Source organism: Myiozetetes cayanensis, unplaced genomic scaffold (assembly GCF_022539395.1).
Source record: "Myiozetetes cayanensis isolate MyiCay16 unplaced genomic scaffold, myiCay2020 scf4, whole genome shotgun sequence".
NCBI classification, from domain to species: Eukaryota; Metazoa; Chordata; class Aves; order Passeriformes; family Tyrannidae; genus Myiozetetes; species Myiozetetes cayanensis.
Window position 1 is genome coordinate 42,377,781 of NW_026087631.1, and position 26,155 is coordinate 42,403,935.

A 26,155-nucleotide genomic window follows, 5' to 3' on the forward strand; every position below is an offset into this window, starting at 1 on the left:
CATAAAGACAACATTCAGACCACTATGAGAAATAAAAACTTTTGTAAGAGTTTTACAAGGCTTCTATCTGTGAGGGGAAAATTCCTGTGATATCTGTCATAAATCTATGATTTTTTTCATTGATGTCAGATAGCCCAAGGATGTCTGGGAGGAGAGCAGGACATAAACTGAGAATGATGCAAACAGCAGCGATGTTAACAGGTGATTTTTCTGCATTTTAAACAGTTAAGGAAAGCCTGACATTTGGAAGACTACATAGAGAAAAATGATGGCTTCACTCTACCACACTATTACTTTAGCCAATATACAAGACTATTTCTCATGCAGACATGTAAACTGATTATGTTATCCTGCTACATCATATTCAAAGCACTACAGGACTTTTATTGCTTCCTGTGCCTCCAGAACATTAATTATCTTATGCCGCTACGGCTTTGAAAATTTGAAGTAAAAATATTAAATATCACTCTGTTCAACAGGTTGATTAGAATTAAATCAAATTTCACAGCTTTGATATTTCATACAGTAGACACGTAAATTTCAAGATGAACTGGTTTTTTTTGACTGGTGGAGTGTGTTTGTTCTGTATTTCTTTGGCACACCTTGTACCAAGAAGAAAACAATACTTTTTCCACATTCTCATGATTTATATAAATAAAGAACAGTCTTCTTTAAGGATAAAAGACATTTTGGAATGCTATGTTTGAAGCCAGCGCTGCAGCATCATCTCAACTAAATGTTCCTCCTGTATATATATAGGAAAGGAGCCATCAAAGCACTTTGATGAACTTGAGTGTCTGATGTATACAATGCAAATATTTTAGTAGCAGTGAAACATTGTCCAGCTGTCTCTTCTAAGCTTTCAATCCAGTTTAGCAGAAAGCCAAATGGTCCTAGGCTGCTACATAAATTTGGTGACATCTGAAAGAAGGGGTGTGCTCAGTTGGACAGACAGGTTTTGCATGGGAATATGTTGTATTAGGGAAGTTATAAAGCAGCTGGAGATTTAATACAGAATCTGTGATGGATAAAATCCAGGGCTACTGGCTGTGCTACTGCCTGCCCTTAGTCACACCATCTCTATTCAAGCAACACATGCAACATATTAACAATGCAATAATTAGTACACATTCCTGTCTGCTACTTAAAACTTCACTCCCAGATGCTGCTTTGGTCTGATCTCAATTTTATTACCTTTGATGATTCCCTGCACTTCGTATACCAGGCTCCACTGCTATTTGTTAGACTCAACAGTGGTTAGGCAGACACTAGCTAAAGCCAGGTTTCTAACAGAAATGCCCTTGCTTTTATTTCATGTGGCTAACTTCTGTAAATTACTATAATTCTTTCCTCCAAATCCCCTGCAATATATGTTCATGCCCTTGTGCATCTTAGGCAAAACAACTGCAACCACGAGAACAAAACCAAGCAAGCAGATGACGATAAAAATTACTTAAATAAAAAACAAACAAACAAACAAAACCAAAACCAAACCAAATTGAAAAACAAACAACCCATCCTCCCCCACCGCAAAAATTGAATCCAAACCAAACCAAACCAAACACAGCCCCCCCCTTCCCCCCAAACAAAGCAAAACCAAAACAGTAACACCCCCAAACAACAATGAAAACCCAACAAACCCATTAAATCCCCCCCAAAAGCTATTTTACAGCAAACTACCTCAGGTAAGGTTATACCTTACAAACACCCCTACTCTTTTTGATTTTTATGGTTTCTCTACACCCATAGCATTACAAGACACCTACAGCTGGGCAGTCAGACCTGGTAATCTTATATAAATATTTCTGCTAAGGAAACATTCATGCTCTGTATGTCAGTGATGACATTTTTATTTATAATTAAAATCTCCAGAACTCTTTTTTTTTTTTTTTTATTCTGGGCCTTGTCTTGCCTTTCTTGTCTACTGCTAGTTTTTTTGTTGCAATGTGACCAGTGTGAAATTATTCAACACATTTTTCTGAATAACAGATATAAATGCATAAATGTGCGAAAAGGTTTGCACATTTGAACATGACACTATCACTGGATACCCAAAGGTATTAAAGATTTTAAAGTTCTTTTAATTTAAAATAAATATGAAGGGAAAGATTTCACGCAAATACCAACTGTCAAGGTTTGTCTTGGCTTGACCAAAATAACAGTGCTTCAAACCACTTTTATCTGCTTCTTTGCTTATTGCTACAGCAGAATATGCTACACAAAAGGGGAAAAAAACTCTAATTACCTACTTTGCAACAACTGAAAATATTCACAGTAAAGCCAGAAACTGTGAAGCTTAGCAGACGTTGACTTTAATGAAGATCCTAGGATTGAGTTGTTTCAAGTGTTTATTCAAGTCATTCAGAAACTAACAGAGCTGGTATTTTTGTCAGCATGGAAATCTTTTAAACACTTTTATTCAGTGAAACCCAAACTAGAAAACAAATGCTCAGAAGAAAGAGCAATATACATCTAGACTGACCGCACAAACCCTTTAAAAGTGCTAACTTTGATTTTCAGACAACTCTATTTTAACCTGGCTTAAGTACATTGCATTTTCAAATTTTGACTGGCTTTCTTTTGCCTAGAAAAGTGTCTAATTTCACCTTTAATCTTCCATTATATTTCTAGCTACAATTTCAATCTGTCCTGCTCTTTTTCTGATACATATTTTACAAGTGTCATCTCTCATTGCATAATGAGCATGAATTCAGGAATGGTGCACTGCTTTAACTTTTGTTACCTATAATGAGCAATTTTCAACATGGACATTTCACATTTCTGTTTCCAGATATGTCTTGCGCTGCTCTGCTTGCTGATGGAATGGAATAAACAAACAAACCCAACAAGCTACTCAAATTCAATGACTAATTAAGTGTTAGTGTTCATGAAGGGTGTAAAAGCAAACAAGGGACAACAGAGCTTGTTTGCCACACTCTTAAACCTACTTAGGAAATATATAACTGGTCATCTTGATAATGGAAAAATAAACAACAAACAACTCATAAAAGCTGGGGTGTGTAGATTTTGTCCAACTGAAAGTGCCTGAGCAACTCACAAGGAAACCAAAGCTGATTCTGCAAGTCCTGCATTCAAGTGATATTCAAACTCAAGAAAATTATCCAAATGCCTACAGCAGGGTTTTGATATAAAAAATGAGATCCTTAAAACTGTACATGTACTCTATTTACAAAAAAATGGAAAAGGCTACATTTATTTTGAGAATCCAGATATCATTTATTGGAAGATATTAAACTATGCTATATTCCATGGGCCAGCTTCCACTACTGAATATTAAACTCATCTTTTTTTCACTTGCACTATGAGTTAAAAGACCTTTCCCCCAGTACGTGGTTCCCCTGGGACTAGCAACATCTAACCTGCCCAAAAGCGATGTTGGCTTCAGAGGCTCTTGCTTACAAGGAATAAAAGCTCCACTCTAGACTGTTCTATTTTAGAGCAAGCTCTTTCCAAGTTGTCTTCTTTGAAAAAAATACTATTGCATAGCAGTTAATTGCTATTTACAGGCATTACTATACCAACAGCTTAGTCTGTTTCAATTAAGTAGAATTCAAGTCTCCTTCCAGCCACTTTCCCAAAGAACAACATTTCATATAAACTCAACTTTACAACCCTCTGCCAAAATTTAATAATTTCATTAACTGAACTACCTAACACTCTTTTATTACACAACATACTAAATAATGTAAACATATTTTCTGGCATATGTGCATTTTAATTCAAAACCAGAGTTGGACAGCACAATGCAACAATTGGCAAATCACAACCTTATCTTGGCTTTTATAGTAATAATGTCCAAACAAAAGTAGACATTTACTGGCAACAGCAAACAGCAGAACTCACGTCTTTTTCTTTTCACAATTCACAGTATCATGTTGGCATTTGTTATACATTTCTAAGCACATTTTGACTGCTAAAAATGTCCCACATCATATTTCACTGTAATAGCTGCTTTACATTATATTTTTGTATCTAATCCACTTAAAAAAATGATGATCCAATTATTTTTGGTACAAAAGAATTCCTTAGGAATTCTGGTAATTAAATCTAGCAACCTGGAGAATTCCTTGAGTGTCCTATCATTATTTTTTTCTGTGATCTCATATAGGCAAATTCAAGACAGCTCCTATACAAGCAGTGTTGAAGTTGCTTCAAGCATATGAGCCATATCAAACAGATTTAAAAGATTATTGTGTTGCTGCTCTGAAGAAGCAGGAATGAGGTGAGACAGAAGTGAATTGCCACACTTTGAGCTCACTGGCTGACCTTCCAACCCTTCCTCAACTTGTTCCTGCACACTCCAAAGCGTAAAGCTGCCTCTTTTCTTCATAAGGAGTAAAGAAAATGCTGTTGGAATGTAAGAAAGTATTGTAACAAGAGATAAAGGGAAGCACCTACTTGCCCTTTCATTTCTTTGTTTTGTATAGCAGATAGCTGATTTCACTGGAGTTTGGTCTGTAACAAAATAATCTTATATGAGACTGTATTTCTTTGAAAATCTTACGCTTTCTGTTTTCAACCTAACACCCACATGAATTCTATTCAAAAGAGAGCAATGATTTATCAGCATGTTTACACTGCAATCTTGACAGCACTTCTGTTTAATCAGTATTACTATTTTCCCAATGAAATTTAGTCTTTGTCTCAATACAGAATAGAGAAAAAAATATTTCCTAAACTGGAAAAATACCCCCACAGAACCTCAAAAGTTTTTCACAAGTACAATATATGCAGGTGTTCTACCAAATTTACTTCAAGCTTTTATTAAAAAAAAAAGAAAGATTAGGTATATTAAATAAAAAGAAAGGTTTTAGAAAGGTTGTTTAGCTGTCAGATGTTTGCAGGATAGGCAGGAATCTTTTTGCATGTATATATGAAAGAAATATCACACAGAGGATGTGTTGCTGACCTACAAATTTATTTGAATGCATGAACAACATATGCAAAATGTACAAGCATGTATGAAGGCTTTGAAATGCAAGCGTGGGGACTGGACAAGTGCAGCTCCCATGCTTTGCTAATGATAGCTTCTCCCAGATAGTTTATGTAGTGTGCTGAGAGTGTCAACTGATGGGGAGAGTACTGGAAACTTTCAGGCGTAATTAACCTCTGCAGCCTCTTAATGTAGTTTCACCTATAATCCACAGGTCCATATCAGAGAAAAGCAAAGAGTTTGTTCAGGCACAATTGAAACATTTCACAGAGAAGTCTCTGATTAAAGCCAGACGCACAGATAGTAAAAAAAAAGGAAAACAGGGGGAAAAAAAAAAAAAAAAAAAAAAAGTCATGTGGTGCCCATTATCTCCATATATCAGCTGAAACAAGTCCACACTTCTTCTATGACATCTTGATGCATCAGAGAAGGACTAAGATTAGCTTTGTTTGGTATATCCATCTTAGAGTGACAAGAACAGGTGAAATTATACCTAAGAGCTTCAAGAAATACTATATTGAAAAGATTTGTCACGATATGAAAAAACCCCACAATTGTCAAGACAGTATTTTCTCCCCTCATCAGCATAGAAGCAAGAGACCTGTATGATGTCAAATGCAAACACACAGCCACAGAGAATGACTCATGGGCAGGTTTTTGCAAGAAGATAAACAGTTTCGTGCATAGCGTTAAGCCATTATGGGTATGTGCTACAATTCTGTAGTATTTCTAATTCAAACTCTTACGGACTGAAGTTACCTAATCACTGCCCGGAACGGTCTATTCCTTCAGTCCTACAGGCTTCAGTGCCTTGGGCTTCAAGTACTACCTCAGATGTTTTATAAACTGTCAAACTCCTTGCCTGGATCAAGAATTTGGACAGAGGCCTGTGGAAAACACAACACAGTCATTCTCTGCCTTTACCATCATGTCAGTAGTGAAGAATTGATTATGTTGGCAAAGAATACTATAACTATCTTCTGAGGATTTATTTGCTCATTCCCTAGTTCTTTCCTTTCTTTGAATTAGTAAGCTATAGGTGGAACTTTTAGAACCAAACATTATTTTATTTGAAAATATCACAAATTTAATTTCATTTCCCATAGAAGTAATGGGCTTCAACCAAATTTTAAATTCAACTTTCTAAATATTATGATAAAATAATTTTTTATATTTCTGAAAGAAAGAGAAAAATCTTGTTAAACTTACTATAGTAAAAAAAAAATAAATTCAATTTGGACAGTTTTCATGATATATTTTTAACTAATTCCCAGAAAATGTCTGCTTCATCTAGACTGACATTATTTTAGACTTTCATTTTGTAAGAAAGTCTTTCTCAATATTTCATATTCACTCTAATTGGAAAATGCTTTGACATTTCAACATAATTAAGAAAGTAAGGAAAATAAATTCCTTTCCCCAAAATGCTCATAACCCAACATTGTCCTTTCAAATTTCAAGAGGTCTTATATGCAAATCAATGAGAGGAAAAATTACATGATAAATGTCTTAAATTCACCTTTGTCTACACTAGCTATATTTGGACCATCAGTCTTGACAGAGTACTTCAATGTTTCCAACATTTTGCCCTGTAAAATACACTGTAAACCAGGCCCATTTCTATTGTCCATTCTTATTTTACTAATTGGGTAGACAGCAGCCATTGGCAGAAGTGAGGTCTGGTTTGGAAGTTTACTAGTTTGGCAATCTTGGTATTTCTCTTTTAGGTTTGGGACATGGTGGACACTTCCAGTTTAAGACCTTAAGGCACCTAGAAGCAGTTCTTGAAACACAGGAGAATTAAAGCATTGTCTTATAAGAAAAGAGCATGTCTAGACAGATCCAACCATTAGACCAGCAAGAAATGCTTTAAATTAAACTGTCCCAGGAAAACTATTAAACCATGGTCTAGAAAGCAAGACAGCTGTTTCCAGGGTGCCACACAGGAATTTCTATGCTCCACCATGCACAGTTTATTAGCCTATGTGGGTGTAACTACATTTCTTCACATTCAGAACCCACAGAAGGCTGTGTCTTAGCACACTGTTCTCTGTTTAGCAATGAACTTAGTGTATTAAGTTTAATAGAGGAGAAAACAAAAAAAACCCTGCCCGCTACATTACATTTCAGTAGTAAACTGTAAAGAATAAAAGCTTTGGGTCAGTTAAAGATACTACTTGGGCAAAAGAATTGAAAGAGCACTGCTGATTATCACAAAATCATAGAATCATTAAGGTTAGAAAAGACCTCCAAGATGACTAAGTCCGAGCTTTGACCAAGCACCTTGTCAACTAACACATTGCACTGAGTGTCGCATCCAGCCATTTCCTGAACACTTCCAGGGTTGGTTACCCCAACACCCCTTTGCAAAGCCCATTGCAATGCTTAACCAACATTTCAGTGAAGATATTCTTCCTAATGTCCAAAATGAATCTCCCCTGAGGAAACAGCCTGAGGCTATTTCCTCTTGTCCTGACGACAATATTTTGGTTGAAAGTAAGAATTATTTGTAGCCCTTAGAAGAGTGAGACTGTGGAACAGTCTATAGCTAAGGGGTATGGTGAGAAAACCTATCTGGTGTTAATTGAATTTGTTAAACTTCTGAACAAATTTAAAAAACGAACACTGGTGATAACAGTATTAGAGTATGACAGTTTTCTTTGGTCCTGCTTTCCTGTGATTTGACACACTTTTAACTAACAGACACACACCAAGCAAGTGTAACAAATGCCTTTTCCAAGGCTGTGCCTGCAACATAGCTCTCCACTCATCACAAATCACACAGCAATGCTGTTTCCTTCCTGATCCTGGGACACAGGGCCTGCCTGGCCACTTTGAAGTGATCCACCAAAAACTGATGTGACATGAAGAAGTCAGGGAAAGATAAATAAAGACTGTTTTTTGATACGGTAAGTTCACTAGTTACCTATTATATGGCTTTGCAGAACTTCTCTATTTTAGGCCAAGCGCCAGAAACCATTCCCCACCTCTCTGCAACTCCCAAACTGCCATAGACAGATGTTTGTAGGGAGGAGAGGCCATCTGGGAATGCCCATCTTGTCTAAGACAAGGTGTTTTGGTAGTGTGGTAAAGATGCCATTGATACTGTGCATAGGCTACTGTTCCACAGAAACTATCTGCTGAAGGTATCCAGTAGGAATGATTCCAATATAGGTTTGCCTTTGATATTCACGTAGGTAATGAGAAGACAGAGTTTCTACGGTAGTTCAAAAAAATGAGCTTTTTGTGGGAATTCAAAGTGTTCCTGTCTCCTCACTGCATCTTGCAGCAAAAAGAATTATTTTTTCATTTCCTTTTCCTTTTTATCCCACAACTGACCTTCTCCTTTGGCTATTTCAGCCTTCTGTAAAGTTGACATCTGCAACTTTTTCCAAGATTGGCACAACTCGTAAAATCAACTGGTATTTACTCCTGAACTAGATTCTAAGGTGGTATTACTTTTATAAGGTGTTGAAATGATGCTCTGGAGACAAATTGAAATCACAGTGAGAATAAATTGTCTACTTTGCCAATTTCAGAGAAATACTAGGAATGCATAAAACTGAGATCCTGTACAGGGTCAAAACTCCATCCTCTCTATTCAGAGTCTACATGATTTTGGTAATTTTATTTCAAATGTCACTCCTTTTAACATCCCTGTACTTTTTTTTCCCTTCTAAAATATCCTGCATGCCTTTTATGAATCATGCCTAAAGGGAAAAAAAAAAATTTATACCAGCCACTCTATATGTGATTTCCCCAGATGGAGCTTAGCTGCTCTCTGAAGACTCGAGTGTACATTTGCTTTAGGTAATATCATCCAGAATGGCTGAAACCTTGTATTTATGCCAGCAAAGCTAAGATGTGTGATTTCGCCTGGGGGAAGTTTTGAAATGCTAACATAAGCTGGTGAGATTCAGTAACCTCCAGCTGAGGATTCAGAACAAGTGGCTGGAGGGCTTCTCTCTAGTTACTCACTTCTGGTACTGATTCCCTGATTGCAGTAGTCTCTTTTTCATGGCCCTGTCTTTCTGTAGGCATTTTATTTTGGTTCCTGTGTGAATATCTTTTCTTCTATCAAATATCTCCTAAACACTAACTCGTCTACACAGACTTAACAGTATGAGAAGGAAGCAAGTAAACCTACAAATTTAGAATCCATATACAAAATCTGCTGGTTTTCAGACTGTGTACTTTCAAAAGGACAGGTCTCTACAGATGGTATCTGTAGTGAATACATTAATGACATTTTAAACATTTATCTTTCCTGATAAAACAAACTCAGTTCCCAAACTCTTCCAAAGGATACCTTATGGATTACATGTAGCTTCTAACTTTGCTCATTAAGAACATATCATTGTCAAACATTAACAACTTTATTTACTCCACTGGCTGATGGGCATTTTTATCAAGAGTCGACAAGAGGTCACTTTCCAAAACCTCTGTCTTTGGACAGAATATTTTACTGTCTCTAGTCAATCACTTCTGTGGACTTTTCTTCTACTTTCTGTATCTCTAAGTGGTGTTATATTTGTTATCTAATCTGTCCTACATGTACATCTATGTTGGAGACACCATCTACTATACAAAATGAATAGTATTACCCTTTATCCTTCAATGCCCATTTCTATTAAAAAAAAGAATAACATCCTTTGTACTGTGAACACAAAATAAAGAACAGAGAAGAATCACCAGTCTAGGGATTTATGTTGGAATCAGCTTGAATAAAGATATAGAAGAAAAAATCCTGGTCTTTGAACTCTCTGCCTCAGTCCCAATCTCTGAAGAAGAGGAAAATAACATAGCCGTATTTCAAGTTTTGATTAGTGAATGTCTTTAGAGACGAAAAATCCTAGCACTGAATAGCAAACCTAAGATCTATAGCATATTGCCAGTTTTTCTGTGACACATGAGAATTTAAGCACTTGTTACTTTTGGTTTTGCTGCAACTCAACAAAATTTCAGCCATGACTTATCAAAAGTAACCATGGAGTTATTGTTCTGAATATCACTACAGTAAAAGAGTCTGTTGGTCTGACATAGGACTCTGTAATTCTGTCTTTTTCTAAAGAACTCTTAGCCAGTTGAAAAGTTCACCTTACCATATCAGTTATTTTTGTTTAGAATATATTAACTTTTTGTTCCTAATGGAAGCCAGTTAAAAAAATGAAGGTGAGAGGTTAAACATACATCTTGTCTCCTTATTTAAAAAATAGAGGTTTATCTTTTGCATGTTGCTGATGATAATTTAGAAGGATGAGGGGGTACAAAGGAAAAGCACACTTATATATTTTTCTGTTATGAAAATGGCAGCCTCCATTTTTCATTTGACATATAAAATAGTTCTGCCATAAAAGCCCGTGCTTTTCAGCTTTGTGTTAAATTGTTGGAGCCAAGAAAAAGACGTGAAGAAACAAGACAGATTTTACTTGGGTTGGTAGGACCAAGTAGGCTATGGCAAGCATGGCTCTCATTATACTTAAGTGAATTAGTCTGTTTCCTTTAAAAAAAGGAGGGGGTAAAAAAGGAGAGATTAACAAGCCACCAAGGGCCTGTTGTAAGATTTTGACACTTTTAGTGGCTTGTGACAAATGACTTTTGAGTATCAGCTCTCCTTCAAAATCAGAAAACAAATCTACCATTTGGATAAGGAATGCAAAAAAAAAAGAACAAAAAAGCAATGGCAGAAGACTCTGTTACAAGGTCATGCTGACTAAGACTCATTACTAGTGGACCAAGAGATAAGTTCTTTAATCAACTAAACTCCGAAATTGTTATTAGATATCTAGAAGTCCCTAACATTTGCTGTCCTTTGCTAGGTAAAGCATACGCTATGGTCCTTCTGAAGACATTAATGTGTCTAATTAGTGCAGTAATGACACTGATTTCTACTCATTTGCAAGAGATGTTCCAGCTCTGGAATTAACTTAATAACTCTCCTCTGGACTCATTCCAACAGGTAAATGTCTTGTGTTGGGGGCAAAATGCAAGTGTGCTCTTCAGTTAGGACTCCCACAGATTCTTTGGAAACTTACATGCTACATTAGTTGCACTGCCATGCAATCTACTCTTGCATTATCAGTCTATCTAAGTTTCCTTTTTTTTAAAAGGAAGTTTTGCACATAGAACTTCTACAGCTTGGCATACAAAACACATATATAAATACCTTATAGACAGAGATAGATAGATAGATAGATAGATAGATAGATAGATAGATAGATAGATAGATAGATAGATAGATAGATAGATAGATTTATTACAGGTTCTTTGAAAAGCAGAGAGATTCTGAAACCATAATGAAAAAATATTTAGTTGCAAATCCAACAGTATGAGCACTAAAAAATACCAGACTGCAGTTTACTCAAACAGCAAAATTACATTCCCCTCCCCACTACAGACCTAATGAGAAGTGCCAGGTAACCTCAGACACAAATTCTTGCATGAAACACAAGGTAATGGAAAGCATTACATGTTTTTGTCTACTGGTTTTCCTGCTAACATTAGATACTTCTTGAGTCTGTATTGGTGTGTGAGCACAGGTATGTACACTTCACTCCTGTGACTCCCTTTTAAAGGATTTTAAACTGTGAAGAAGGTTTGGAGGTCCCTGTATAAGAGAGTTGACTAACACTTCCTCCATCTGCACAGTGGTCTCTTTTTTATTTGTAGCATCATTGAATTTAATAGTTGAGATAGCACTAGAGTCCTTCCTGAATATAAGCACTGTGGTTTTCTTTTTTAAAAAATTTCATTTTGGACAAGGGAATTACTGTGATTCTCTCTGTACTTAAAAGCTGCATCAGTCTTTGTTATGTCCTGTTGAACAGTTGGAAACAAAAAGGTTATGAATTGCTGATCTTTATGGTCTACTGTGTACATTTATAAAATTAGCAAAACCAGAAAAGAGTTCTACGGAAAAGTTATTATAGATATTTTACAATAGTGTTTGTCTCTAAATCCTCATCTTTGCAAAACGTTTCCTGTTTCATAAGCAGAATCAGCTGTAAGCAGAGTCCACAAATACATGTGTGGCAGAACTGAAGGAATAAAGCAAGCATGGTGAATTTTGAACAAATCTGGATAATGCTTTGAGGAATTATTTGGTGTGTGGTCTGAGGCAAGAAGCCACAGAGAGGCGGAAGTTAATCTTATGTACTCCCCAGCTGCAGATATGTCTTTTTGAGAGCTGACTGCAGCAGGAGAAACTGAAGAAATGACCAAGAGACCAGATTAATACCACATGAGCCAAGTGTCAGCCTCATTATAAGTGTTTTCACTAAAGTTGAAAAGACATTAACTTTGATGGCTGTCATTTCAAAGCAAAGTTGTGACATGTAAAAGTAATTGTAATAAATTAAACTGAAAGAATAATGCCTATGACACTAAAGGGGAAGTACCAATAATTTAAAGAAATGGCAGAAAATAAAAACCCCAAACAAATAATTCCAATATGTTAACTCCAATGCATCGACAGCATTTCAGGGAAATTAAGGCACTCCCAAAAACACATAATATATTAATACAATAAATATTAGGTAGCTATCATGCTCAGATTTCTTTGACTGATAGGTCTGACACTAAAGACTGAAATAACAATTATATTTTAACTATTTAATCATGGAAACTATAGAGAACCTTAAGCTGAAACACCCTAATGTTCATAACTTCAAAGCGAAAGAAATTTTGACATTGCTTGTGATTATAATTTCATGCAGCAGAATCAGATCTAGAGCTCAGCTTGACAAGAAGATCCAATTTGTGCTCCACCCATGCTATTTGGTTAGGAGCTATTTTGCCATTAACTTTTGTTTTATGCTATGCAACAAATCTGTTGAGCAATCTTGACAAAATGCTTGCAAGAAGGGCTATAGAATAATTCTTTAAAAGTAATTTTTTCCAGTCAAAAGACAAACAGGTAAGTCTTCTAGAGTTAAGAAGTAGCCTATTCTTTCATGTCCTGTAAGAAGACAAAACTGCCCTTGCTGTTTCTTATATTCAAACTTTTCAGTAAAAAGAGAATGATTACTCTCGGGGAGGACGTTTTTGGTGGTCCTTATCACACTGTTACTGGTGTGTTTCACAAATAATTTGCTCTCATAACACCCTTGATCATGTAAGACATATTGTTATCCTCCTTTTATAAGCAGCAAAGAGCCAAAGAGAAGTTTTGAGGTATAATGGATAACAAACATATAGAGCCTGGTATTTCCTAATACTTTATGGGACTTCCTATACTGAAAATTTAATTCCCACAGACTATCCTTATGCCAAATTGTCCAGTCTTTTAATCTCTACCTTTAAGCAGTTTCCTCTTCTGTGGTAGTTGACAATCACCAGGAACTCCAAAGATTCCCCCAGCTCCCCTTATTCCCAGAGTATCTTCAGAGCACATGGTGAAGGGTGTGAACCTTTATTTCCCACTATCCTACTTCATTATTCCAGCCACTATATGTTTCAGTCTTGTTTTGATTAAAAAAATCCATCATAGTCATTAAGAATCTTTCAAATACCCTACAATAAGGATTCTTCAATAAGGATACCTGGTGTTGGACCTTTTCTTTCCCAAGCAATTTAGCTGCAAATTAAACTGAGTAGCTGTTCTGTGAGGTATTGCATTCAGATGAAAAGCATTTTCTCATCCAAAACCCCATAACAAGGTATTATATAAATTGTGTTTACTGATAGTAATCTTTCTGTCTTCCATACAGTGATCTTAAAATGTTTTTAGTAATGTCAGTGGGTTCAGTCTTGTATCTCCTTAATACACAATTGAATATACAGTCTTGTAGCTCCTTAATATACAATTTGAAGCAATTAGAAGTCACTGTTCTTGACTGGTTTATGCCATGAGAAAATGAAGTACCATACTAATGTATGTCTGCTATATAGTCTAAATGTCACAGGATGTACAGGCTGGGTTCTAATTACCACTTCTCAGATTATTCAAGCACATGAAGCTGTGAAAGAAATGGTCCATTCATAGTACCTGGAATACAGATTTTTATTTTTTTAGCACTGTCACCCTTTCCCTGCCCTGCAGTACCTCCTGTTGTATATTGGGAATAGGAAACATCATTGTCCAGATGGAGAGAATCACCAGTCTGCATGATCTCAACATCTCCTTCATCATTCTTGGCTTAGGACTAGGGCTACCTACAAAGTAAAATCCAAGAGAAGCAGCAAAACTTCTTAAATTCAATCCACTTTTGGGCTTCAGTGCTAACCTTACTAAATTTCATATTAGCTGCTTACATGGTTTAAACTGCTCGTTGCACTAAGAAGTGAGTCATTGCTCATGTGTGCTCATGAGTGTTTGGAAGCAGAGGTAATGCTGTTTTATGAATAAAAGCTATCAGACGCAACATTAAATGTTACTGGTCATAAGAATCATTGTACTTGCACATGTGCTTTCAGCAGCATCTTCACCTCTAGACACTGAAACAATCATAATTTTCTTCCATTTCTTACAGGCTATCTAAGCTATTTCTGCCAGAACCACATAAAGTGAAAATTTAAAGAGTTTGCAATGGTTTGTACCTCAGAACACCTGTTGAAACTCAGGTGATAACTTTTTGCTCCAGTTTGCACATGGTGGTGCCTTAGCTCAGCCATTCAGCCAAAGTACATACTGCTGACCTAGCTACTTGTAAAGGTAGCACCAAACCCACACATGTATCTTGTATCTTTTCAGCATCTGAAGAGACAGCTGAGCAATCAGGCCTAGACCTTGACACAGACTAACAAAAAGCTACCCCAGCTTGGGTCACAATGTTAGCTGTAGATTCTTCTGCTAATTCTTTTCATGTTACCATTAGTTTTGCAGTTACAGATTCTCAGTGAGCACAGAACTTCTGTGTTGCAGTTACTAGCACAGAGTGTTTTGATAAAGGAAAAGTTTCTCGTCATCAGAATGTGAGCTGTGTGCACCACTCTGCTTTCCCTGAGACAGGGCAGAAGGGCAGAGTCAAGCCATGAGCCAAGGCTGCAGTTCAGGGGAACGTTTTGATTAGCTTGCCTCCAAGGAACACATGCCACAGGTACTAAGATAATTCATGTGGATAAGAAAGGTACTTCCAGATTGACTTCCAGATTGTCCTGTGAAGAATCAGGAGCTGATCACAATAATCCTTGTGAGAACCTTGCAAGTCAGCATATTCTACAGTTCTATGATTCTGTGGCGTGGTTTATACTTTTAATGTTTACATCCAGGAATAACCATAGGGAAAAAATAAGTGTCTGGGAAACACAGAGAAAAAAAGCTTTGTTCTGTTGAAGTTAAAAGAATGTTTCAAGGAAGATTAGGAGCTTTAGCATCTCCTAAAATGTCATAAAAGTTTATGAAAAGAAGACTCTAAAACTGCAGTCTTAAAAAATCCACTTTGTATTAAATGAAGTCATCATTATAGAGCACATACATATACACACACACACATATATTTAGTACTAACAAACTCGTAAGTATGTAACTACTTCAAATCCTAAAGATAAGCTTACAAAATACGACATATTTTTTAACATTAAACATATCAGTCAGAAAAATACTCTATTCCACCCTATTCCATCTTTCAAAAATTAAACCACTTAGCATTCTAGAGTGTCTTGATGTCCTTAAGGTATATATTTCTCATAACAAAGAGAGTGCATGGTACTGTCATAGTGAAAATTTTAAGAAAAACCAATCAACCAAACCACCAAGAGCTTGTGGCTGTTTCAAATTGCTTATTACTTTCAAGGGCAAGTTTGCCCATCCTTCTGCTTGCAAGTAGTCCATACTGACTTTAATATTAGGAATAAAACAGATTATTAATCCTCTTGAAGAAGGTAATGTGAAGAAGAGAACTCCAGAGCATGTACCAAATAGTATCAACAGAATAGGTCAGAGATGACACAGTGAAATTGGGAGTTAGAAGTTAATATCACAACACCAAACACACTCTTCATAGAAATTCAAAAGGCACCTTAATTACTTCATAGTTTCAATTTGTGAGCAAATAGATGATACAGTGAGATCAGACAAGACAATTCAACATCACTGGCAGTTCACAGCTGCCAAAATGGGTAAGACATGCTCTCCCCCTCCCTGCTTCTCTCCCACTCATGACACATGCTGCCTCTATTTCTTTCTTGTCATCCTTTCTAGTGCTGCTCTGGTACTTGTCACACTTCCCACCCACTTCCTCTAATGCGGGCACAATATCATTGATTTATACCCAGGCTCCACTTAGCACCATGCCTTAATTCCAATTAAATAACATCCTGAATGCTTCCAAAATGCTTCAGCATACCCTCCCCAACTCCCACACATGCTGACTACAGCTGCACAGCTGTGCATCAGAAACCTAAAAGAAAACTTGTATTTCATTTATTTCCATGCAGTGTTTGAACCTCTAATATCAGTGGCAAAAAAAGGAAAGAAATGAGATTCCTCAACCCTCCCCCCACACCCCACCTCCATTTTCACTTCTGCTACCCATGTAGAAAGGAGTCAGGGACGGCAAAAACCAACTAAGCTTATTGTCCTTCACATGTGTTTTCCACCATGAAAGGAGCAGGCATCATATTGCTTTCCTAAATCAAGGTTTATGAAAGATCTGATCTTTATTTTTATATAACATTCGCTATCATTCATGTTTCTAGTATCTGTAACCTTTTCTTCTTGTGCACAACACCAAAAATTATTGAAGGGGAAAGAGAAAAGGAATAAAACTGTTCGGTGTAGTTTCAACATTTCCTTTTTTCTTGAAAGTCAACTTAGATGTGTGTGAAAATTCTTCTTTAACTGTAGAAGATATACACTACTGACAGATTATTTAGAGGTAAATGTGAAAGGGGACAGGCTAATAATTCTTTAGGCTAACTATAAAATAGGTGAATGTTTTACAGCTGACACTGTGAGTATATCAACCCAGTAATTGGATGCATGTGTTAGTAGCAGTAAAAAGGCACTGTCCAGTTGTCCACCTTACATGGGAATCTACTTTGAGTGTATTCTTTGATTTACTGTTGCAATTAGAACTGAATGTTCAAAGAAAGAACACAAGTGACCTAATTTAAAAGGAGTGCCTTTAATGCCACTATTTGGTGTGTGACTTGGCTCACTTGTAACCATTTCTTTCCCCTAAAACTTCCATTTGTTGCACTGTACTCATGAAGCAGCATAATCAGTTTTAATAATCTGCTCAGCTAATGAATTCAGTTTCAATAACCATTCAGTGATTAAAGATTAAGCCACTTCCTCCTGACTCCTACCCTTGAAGATTTTAATTCTCTTCACAAACACAAAGAGGTTTCCCAGGCTGACTTTTCAAAACTTCATGAAACAGTGTTTCCTGTCTCCTTTTTACTATGTTCTAATCACTAGAGATGTTTTACAACAAATTGGCACAAGAAACAGAAACAACAGTGCTAGGAAAGGATCCTTCTAGTTAACAGAACCAATGGTTGCAAGCACCACTGATTACTTTTCACTATAAAGCACATGAACAATGAAAGGCAGCAAGATAGTAAAATATTGCATCAACGTAAGTTGTCAAAACAAAAGAAGGAAAATTTGACAAGTACATACAGTTAGACTAGCAGCACTAGTATACCTACCTACTGAGAAACGAACATATGCTAATGTTCATGGTGTCTTCCACTTCTGATCTCATAATTTGGTATTCGTAGCCCAAAGCAAGCAAAGATTATTTATCCATGCAGCCTCATCAGGCTGACACTGGTTGGCAATGCTGATAAAGTCTCAAACTTTTTGTGTTGTTCAATGTGAGGAAGAGTTCTTAAATGATAAACCCCAGAATATCACAATAAGATAGTTCAGTGTCTTATGGCAACTACAAGCAGTGGTAGCAAGAGTTCAAAAGCAGCAAACAGAAATTTCAACCTGGTGCAACTTTGGAGAAGAAGAGCTTGATTTAGAAATCTGCCCAAAAAACTAAGAAAACAATGTTTTGTTACGTCATGTCAGTGCCAAACAGGAAGCATTATAAGTAATCCCAATAATGACTGAATAATTTCTCTGCATTGCTGATACTATTTCTATCATCCCAATATAAAGCCTATGAACAGAAATACAATATTGCTTACAAATACTTCTGTCCCCCCCTTATTTAGATTCTTCCTTGTGCAATTCCATTACTTTCTCAGAGGAAAAGTCAGTAATCCACACAACATGAGTTGTTGCCCTCTGTTCATACAGGTACCTGCTATTTTTAACTTAAGACACACAGTTTAACAAGATTTGCTCATAGGAGGGTTTTTCTTTTTCCAAAATGAAAAACCCTGTAGAACAAATGAAAACTCCCCTATTGCAGGATCTGACCTGACTCTCATTTGAAGTGAAAAGGCCCCTATTCACACACACAGCTCAAAGACATCTGAAAGTCATCTTAAAATGCCTTATTTCAAAACAGAAGATCTTAACCTATGAGTGAATGCATCCAAGATGTTTCAGAAGTGTAAGCACATTCTACAGTGCTCACTCAGCTAATGCCATCTTTAAAAGAAGTTTTACCCGAGCCACTACTTGTGAACCATGCCACTAAAACAGAAGCATGGCATCTATGAGCCTGTATGCCCCTTGTTTTTTTTCTTCTCAGGTTTCAAGAACAAACTTCCAGTTGTCCCTCTCTTTCTATTTTCTTTTTTTTTATTTTCTTTTTTTTTATTTTTTTTATTTTTCCTAAGGGCTATAAGTTAGATTTATGAAGACAAAAAGACTTCTTACAACTGTGTATTTTGAACAGATTTATGATAGGGCTACAGTATCAGCATGGAGGGTCCACAAGGCAGGAATGTAGCAAGGGTAACAGGAGAGTGTCATGTAGACATTAAATAGTACAATTCTTTCCACATTCATAAATCCTAAGTGTCTATGGCTTTATACTGCTGTTATAAATTATATGAGTTCTGCAGGGAAAAAAAAAAAAAGAATGAGAAAAAAAAAAGTGAGAAATCATCTCCATAAGAACTTATACATTTCACACTAAAGAGCCTAAGCTTCAAATTACTTCACTAAAACAGCATTACTTCATATTTCAAGTATTTTCTTTGGTAAAACAATAAAACAGAACTCTGTGGAGAGTAAAACAACAAAACACACATGCCTGCTCATTAGTCTTCAGAAAAATAGTGAAAAGTTCTTACATTAATTTACAGAGACCATATGATGAGGAGTCAATAAACACAAACAGTTAGCTTACAAAATGTTCAGTAGCAAAATAACATATTTTACCAATTATTCTAATCTGTTTGGAGCTTCTTAGCTGAGGCTAAGGTATATTACACTTTATTATTTTGTTGCACCTGAGATATAATCAAAAAACTGAGTATCAAACTCAGTATACTAAATCAAAACATATCTAATGCTAATTTTCTGTCTATAACTCAATATATAATATCAATCTCTATTTATCAATCATGTATATATGCACATAAAATCCTCATTAGTAGTGTTCAGCACTCCTAGCAATTAAGAGTAATTGTTTACAATCTTTTGGGCTACAGAATGAGGCTCAGAACTTTCCTGCTTTTACTCACTTTGTTGTTAAGCTGATCCCACGGTAACTAAAGCAAAACCAAAGACTATCAGGGACTTCAGCAGTTCATAAAGCTTAGTATAAAAGATAATTGCATACTCAGAAGAAAAGCCTGGAATAGGTAAGCTCACGGGAAGTAGCTAATTATTTCTTACTAGCTCCCCTGGTAAACACTCTTAGTCTGAAATTGCCGTGCCTTTGCACTACTTGGATTAGTCCACTTGGGATGCTCAGAAGGCCAATTATTAGAATATCTGCTGGTGTAAGCCCTTTTGGCTTTGCTTGAGCTAAATTAGGTTACAGAGTTGAGGGTTCAGACCCTTCTTGTCCACCTCCTTCGAGCGGAGGTAACACCACTAGGCAGTGGCTGTGCCGCCATCTACCGTAGGTTTTGCATAGCACTGCTTGGTCCAAAGCTCGCAAGAATCGCTCCAGCAATTCTTCCCACTAATATCCAGGCTCAGCGATAGACTTCACTCCCTAAACGTGTACCTAAGTAATGGTTGATCCAGAGTTTGCTCGGGCAGAACTCCCTCCACAGACTGCAGGTAGCTGCTGCTAATTTAAGCACTATGTATTTTGTTACTGCTCTTCAGGTCTGTTTTGTAAATTTGAAGTCTGTGTGCTTCATAGTGCTATTAACAATTGCCTTAAAAGTAAATTGAAAATAGTATAGCATTCTATATATGTCAAGTTTTCTTGAACTAGCTTATCATAGATCATGTAGCCTTTATGCAAGCCATCCATTAATCCCAAAGAGTTTCATTGTCTTCAATCAAGAAAGCTGTCTGGGTGCAAGTGAAATCAGAATCTGCGCCTGAGTTCCCTCTCACTTTTAATATATGGCTTAAGCTTCTTTTGGTGGTCCCAGGGCTCAAGTGATAGTGAAAGCTTTTGTGAAAGCTCATTGGAGGATTTTTGGATTTGTTTTTCCCAAAACTAATAGAGCACTACAGCTCTCTTTATTTGTGCATGTAAACAGCTCTGTCAAGAACAGGGCCAAGGGACTTCACAGCTGTGGTGCTGCAGGACAAGCTTCTTGTTGCATTTTGAGGACCAGCTTCTAGATATATGGAACAATAAAACAAAACCTAAAAAGCGTCCTACTTCCATTCAATGATAGATTCCCTCCACCTATGCCAAATGCTGCGAGTTCCCCCAGCCTCCTGACAGAACAATCAGGAGCCACCTCTGTTCCTGCTACCCTGCAGGTAGAGAAAGGGTGACAGAATAATTCCAAGCAATCAAGTTGAAATACATCAGCCAGAGTAAACTTTATTTTAGTGCACTCCACACAATATTTATAGAGCAAATCTATGAATGCTGCTTGAGCCATTTGAAGGCTGGAGGTTGAATTCTGTTTTCTGAATGTTTATTCTGACTTTCTCTAACTGTTCTTACTTGACCATGCTTAAGTGGCAGTGAGCCACGAAAGCCGTTGTCTAATTACACAAGATATTACCATCTTACAGACCTACTGATAAGGCTTTACTTCAGCATAAACTGATTTTAAACATTAGCATATGAGAAAATTAGCCTCCAAATTAGAATACTTCAGTATCGTGTGTCAACAGTCACTTTTATTTGTTTAGAAAAGTATGGTTTTGGAGAGAGAAACTCATAATAAAGATTAAATAATCTGTAATGTTAAACAGGATACAAAATTTAGTGGCCTGTCTGGCTAACTCTATGCATGGCAGAAATCTATTCACATATCATTACCTATTTTATATGAAAGACAGACCATATATTTGCATGGAACCAGGCCAGCTTGGGACTATAGCAGTATTAGGATGGGATCTCTACACATAAAGTTATGAAAAGCAAAGATTTATTGATTCATTTGCAACATTTTGCTACGCAAACACCCTTGAATAAAGGCACAGTAAATATATTTTTAAATGATCTAAGACTATGAGCTTTTACAGAAAACACAATTTCACACTATATATTACAATGATTATTAATGAAGAACATAGAACTCCAGCTTCTGCCAACCAGATTGTAATTGTTTTGTATTGAAAGATGTTTTACACTAGGGCTGACTTAGTGATATAAATGCAGTAGACAAGCTGCAAGTTTTAAGATGATGGGAGTCTTTTCTTCACTGCACATAATCCTCAGTGACAGGATAAAATTATACATAATAAAGGCATTGTTTTGCTTTTATATGGGACAAATTAGATTCTTCTCTTTTCAGCAGATACTCTGCAGATGTGACAATAACCATGACATCACTGAGAAGGCCAATTCTCTTTCTGATACACTGCCTGCAAAACCAGGGCACATCAAGGATCCCCTCTCCCATAGCTGCAGATTGTTCTTGCATGTAGACTGAAATGGTAGGAAGGTATGTATGTGCATTTCAGAATATTCCACCTGAAATGGTAGGAAGGTGTATATGTGCATTTCAGAGTATTCCATCTCTTCCTGGCAAGATCTCACAGAAGTTCATGCATGTGTACCAGTTTACGCATTGAACAGTTCTACTGGCTAAGTGGGACTGCTCATATGAGTAGTTACTTCTCTGAGTAGACTGCTGTCAGATTGAGCACCTTATAGCCTTTTTGGCAGCAGTGCTCTACATAGAAAGACTTGATGTTCTCAGAGATGCACACAAAGCTTTCACAATCCCATTTTAGGGGAATTAAAATGCTGTTCTCCTCCAAACGCAAAAGTAGTCTAAGAAATACAGTGCTAGTACTTTATTCCACACAAATCCATCAAAGTCAAGCCTTCCTTATAGCTCTGTTTTTCAAGAATTTGTCTTTCTATGAAACATGGAAAGGAAGGCCGTAAGAGTCACCTGTTTTCACATCTAAAGCTTTTACAAACATTAGAGTGCATGATAAAGAATGAAGTTGCAAGGTGGAGCAAGTGAAGCAGTGACATATGGCACTGCAGCCCTCTTCTCACTGTTTGCAAGCCTCTAATATGAATATTTATTAGAAATATAGCTGAGTTAAAAGCAGTGTCTATCATGTATCATGGCAACTTGCTGAAGTACTCCATATTTTACATATTAGCTAACAAGGATCTCTTTAAATCACTTTCAGTTGTTTTAATTTAACATAAGATTTATTCCCAGGTTTACCTGGATTTATGTAAAACAACGTAAGAACCAAAATGTGGTTCTTCACCAATAAAGAAAGTCTGTTTCCCCCAAGAGTTGCGTAACAGAACTTACTTTCTCAGCATACTGCTATAATGGGACATAGTCGCTTAAGAGATACAATGCAATATATTGTGATTTACTACACTTACTTCAATCTGAGATTGCACAGGCAGGAAAACCAAATAAAGTTTACATTTCTAGCACAAACAGCCAAAAATACATTAAGAGAAGCATGTTATTACTAAACCCCTAATTAGTACTACAGAAAAGCTCAGAACTTCATCTGCAGACACAGCCATATGACTTTTGCTCTGAAATTATTTAAAAAAAAAAAAAAAAAAGGAGAGAGAAAGAAAAGGACAATGAAACGCGTGTGAGGTCTGTGGGAAGGCAATCCCAGATGTTTACAATGGAGCGGGTAGCGGTATAGCGGCGCAGCAGCCCGGGTGCCGCGGGGCGCAGCGCAGCACCGCCTCCGCATCCCCGGCGGCGGCAGCGCGGCCGCGCACCGGCTCCCAGCGCGGCGGGGAGGGCACATGGGCAAGACCCCGGCCCGCAGGGACAAACAACCCCGCCCCGGGATCAGGGAGGAGGGAGCGCGGAGCAGGCGGCTCTGGTGCGGTTCGGGGAGAGCGGCGCGCGCGTGTGTGTGCGTGGGGCCATCCATTAATTGTTCCAAGGCGCTTTAATGACAGGAGATAATGATTTTCAGATCCACGAGAGAATGCCCCCGCTGCCCCCCCTCCACCCCGTCCCCCTACACTCTAAACCGCTTCTCTGCAAATCTTTCTAATTTGCTCTTCTGCCGGGCGGAGAAACTAAACCGTGCTCAGCCGAGGCCATTTGCAAGACAAACGCAGCGGGAGAGACCCGCAGAAACACGGGCTGGCGATCCCGGCAGAGCCGAGCCGAGCCGAGCGCACCCCACCCTGCCCCGCGCGCCCTCCCCTCCCCGGCCTCACCTCTCCCTTCCCTTCCCTTCCCTTCCCTTCCCTTCCCTTCTCTCCTCAGCCGGGGACTCGGGCGGCCGGGGCGCGGCGGCGGAGCCGTACTTACTGAAGGGGCAGTTCTCCTTCTTGGTGCCGCTGACCTTGCCGTTCTTCTCGATCTTGAGAAAGTACTTGTTGTAAGAGTAGAGCTTCCTCTTGCGCACGTCTCCTTGGAGGTGATTGTAGCTCCGCACGTGTCTCCCCGCACTGGAAGGAGAGGAGAAGGACGAGGGGAAGGAGGATGATGATGAAGAAGAGTTGATGGCCTCCGGGGACAGCATGTCCTGGCCGAGGTCATGGCAGGTGACAGGCACAGAAGACACCAAGAAGAGCAGCAGCAAGCAGCAGTAAGGCAGGTGGGAAAAGGCTGAGGCACCATTTGTCAGTATCCATTTGCACATTGTACTGAAACTCTGGGCGCTGGAAAATGTCTTATCAAATGAAACATACTGGAAGGGTAAAACCTGGTAAAAGGCAAGTGGAGAGACGGTGGTTGCTGCTTCTGGTTAGATCCCTCTGAACTCTGATCAGGCCTGAAGTAAGTGCACCAACATCCATAACTCAGGGGACAAATCGCCTCAGAAGTTGCTGCCTTTTAATCCTTCGAGTCCTCCCTCAGAAAAAAGAGCTGTTGGTTGTGGTTTGTTTTTTTTTTTTTTTTTTTTTGGGGGGGGGGGTGCGCTGTGGTTAATCCTCTTTCCTTTTTCCCTTCCCCACCCCCCCACATACACACACACTCCCCAACCTTGTTTGAGACTTCCTAGGAGTTATTTTGTTCACTTCCTCACTCCTTTCTTCACCATCTTAGATGCAGAAAGGTCTGAAAAATAGATGACAGCAAAGTCAACAACAACAATAACAAAAATAAGTAATAACCAGCGGAGAGGGGTGCCGTAATAGCTTTTTCATACATACACCTTTACACATACACACACACACTCACACTTAGTGGCTTTGCACCTTCTTCTGATCCCCACCCTCTTTTCTTTTTGCAAAACCCAAACCAGTTGCACAACTCGTCCTTTTCTCACTGACAACCCCAGAGGAGGAAGTTTCTTTGTTTTGCTTTGAATTCTCCAGAACAGTATTAAAAAAAAAAAAAAAATCCAGAGAGAGGGAGAAATCCCAACTTCTCCCCCCCCCGCTCTTTCTTTCCTTTCCCTCCCCCTTTGGTTGTAAACAGGTTGGAAGCTGTAGCCTAAATGTCAGCGATTACAAGTCAGAGGTGGGATGTGCCTCTGGTGGTCAGCCCTTATTTGCAGGGGGTCAGGCAGCGGTGGGACATCTGAAACCTTTTTGCAGCTGGAGCGAGCGGTGCCTGCTGCGGAGCTGCCCTCGCTTCCTCCCGGGCTACGGCGGCCACTGCAGCCGCCGCCTTCGGCTCGCTGCTAATTGCTCCTAAAGCGTTGTTCTCGGAGCGCCGGCCACCAGCATGGCTTGGAGACTCATGCTTTACTAATTTCCCTGTCTTCCAAGCTGAACCAATCCCCTCTAGGGAAGCTTCCCTCCCCCTTCACTCTTATCCCTCTCCAGCCCCCCCGCCCCCCAAACAAACAAACCCAACAAACAAAAAACACACAACAAAAAACAACCCCCCAAACCCCCAGCTTGTTTGCTAGTGGAGGGTTTTATTTTATTTCTTTTGCAGTGAAGTGATTGAGAAAGCCACCTGGAGCTTGTTGCCTGCTAGATCTCCCCCTCCCCCCCCGCTGGAGGAGGGGTTGGGTGGAGAGGTTGGAAAGAAGTATATACTACAGGCAGACCCTGGAAAAGCAGATTATATGCTGGTCAGAGAGAGCAAAAAGGGAAGAGACATAATTAGCTCCTTTTCCTTCTTCTTTGCCAGCTTCCATGGAGGTCTTTCTCCCTGCTTTAATGAATCACTGATTTCTCGCTTCCGTTGCTGAAATAAAAAGTTCACACTTTAGCCTCCTCTTCCTTTTAAGCCTCTCAAGATTTATTGTGTCTCTTTCCCCACCCTCACCCTCCTTGTCTCAAAAGAAATCAGGGCCCTAAATGACCATTTTCTAATTGCTAACATGAGTCGTTTACTGAATCATGCGTCTGACTTCAAAGCAAAAGGGGTTTTATTGGCATTGCAAAGGTTTCCCCATAAAATCCGTCTGAATATTTTGCTGTCTTTTTTATTTTTTTTTTAACTAAAGCAGTTTCCTTTGCCAGAAAGAAACAATTTTTCCATTTTGAAGGCTATTTTAAGCGATTTTTCAAGCTATTATTTTCCTGGAGAGGCATATGTTGTTGGTTTTTCCTATGATTCCATCTCTCTACGAGTATTTGTCATTTCACATATTGAATGTTATGACGGATTCATATTTCTAGCTCATCACTGAATTGTCAACTTTTCCAGTAATTAACAAGCATCTCCATATGATGTACTATCTTTTAATACCAGAATAAGCCATCAGGAAGTGACAGGATTTGGGCAGCATAGAAGACATTAAATGTCGGTCAGTATTTGGCATTGTAAAATAACTGTTTTGGAACACAAGTGGGTGAAACATTAGCTAAGAAAATGGAGTAACAGAGAAATGAAGAGGTGCAG

At 38.2% G+C, this 26,155-nt stretch overlaps 1 protein-coding gene across 2 annotated transcripts in view; it reads right to left on the reverse strand.

Annotated features, from left to right (window-relative positions):
• FGF10 (fibroblast growth factor 10) overlaps window positions 1-24,236 on the reverse strand; it is a 255,163-nt gene extending 230,927 nt beyond the window's left edge. Inside the window, exon 1 of one of the 2 annotated variants that reach the window (XR_007630574.1) lies at window positions 23,660-24,212. Coding sequence is in view for 1 of the 2 variants with exons in the window: in XM_050329509.1 (XP_050185466.1) it covers window positions 23,660-23,993 (334 nt within the window). In the remaining variant the exon portion in view is untranslated. Of the gene's footprint in view, window positions 1-23,659 lie in introns of both variants that reach the window. The other variant, XM_050329509.1, reaches the window with a different exon arrangement.
• Between the last annotated feature and the right edge of the window lie 1,919 nt (window positions 24,237-26,155).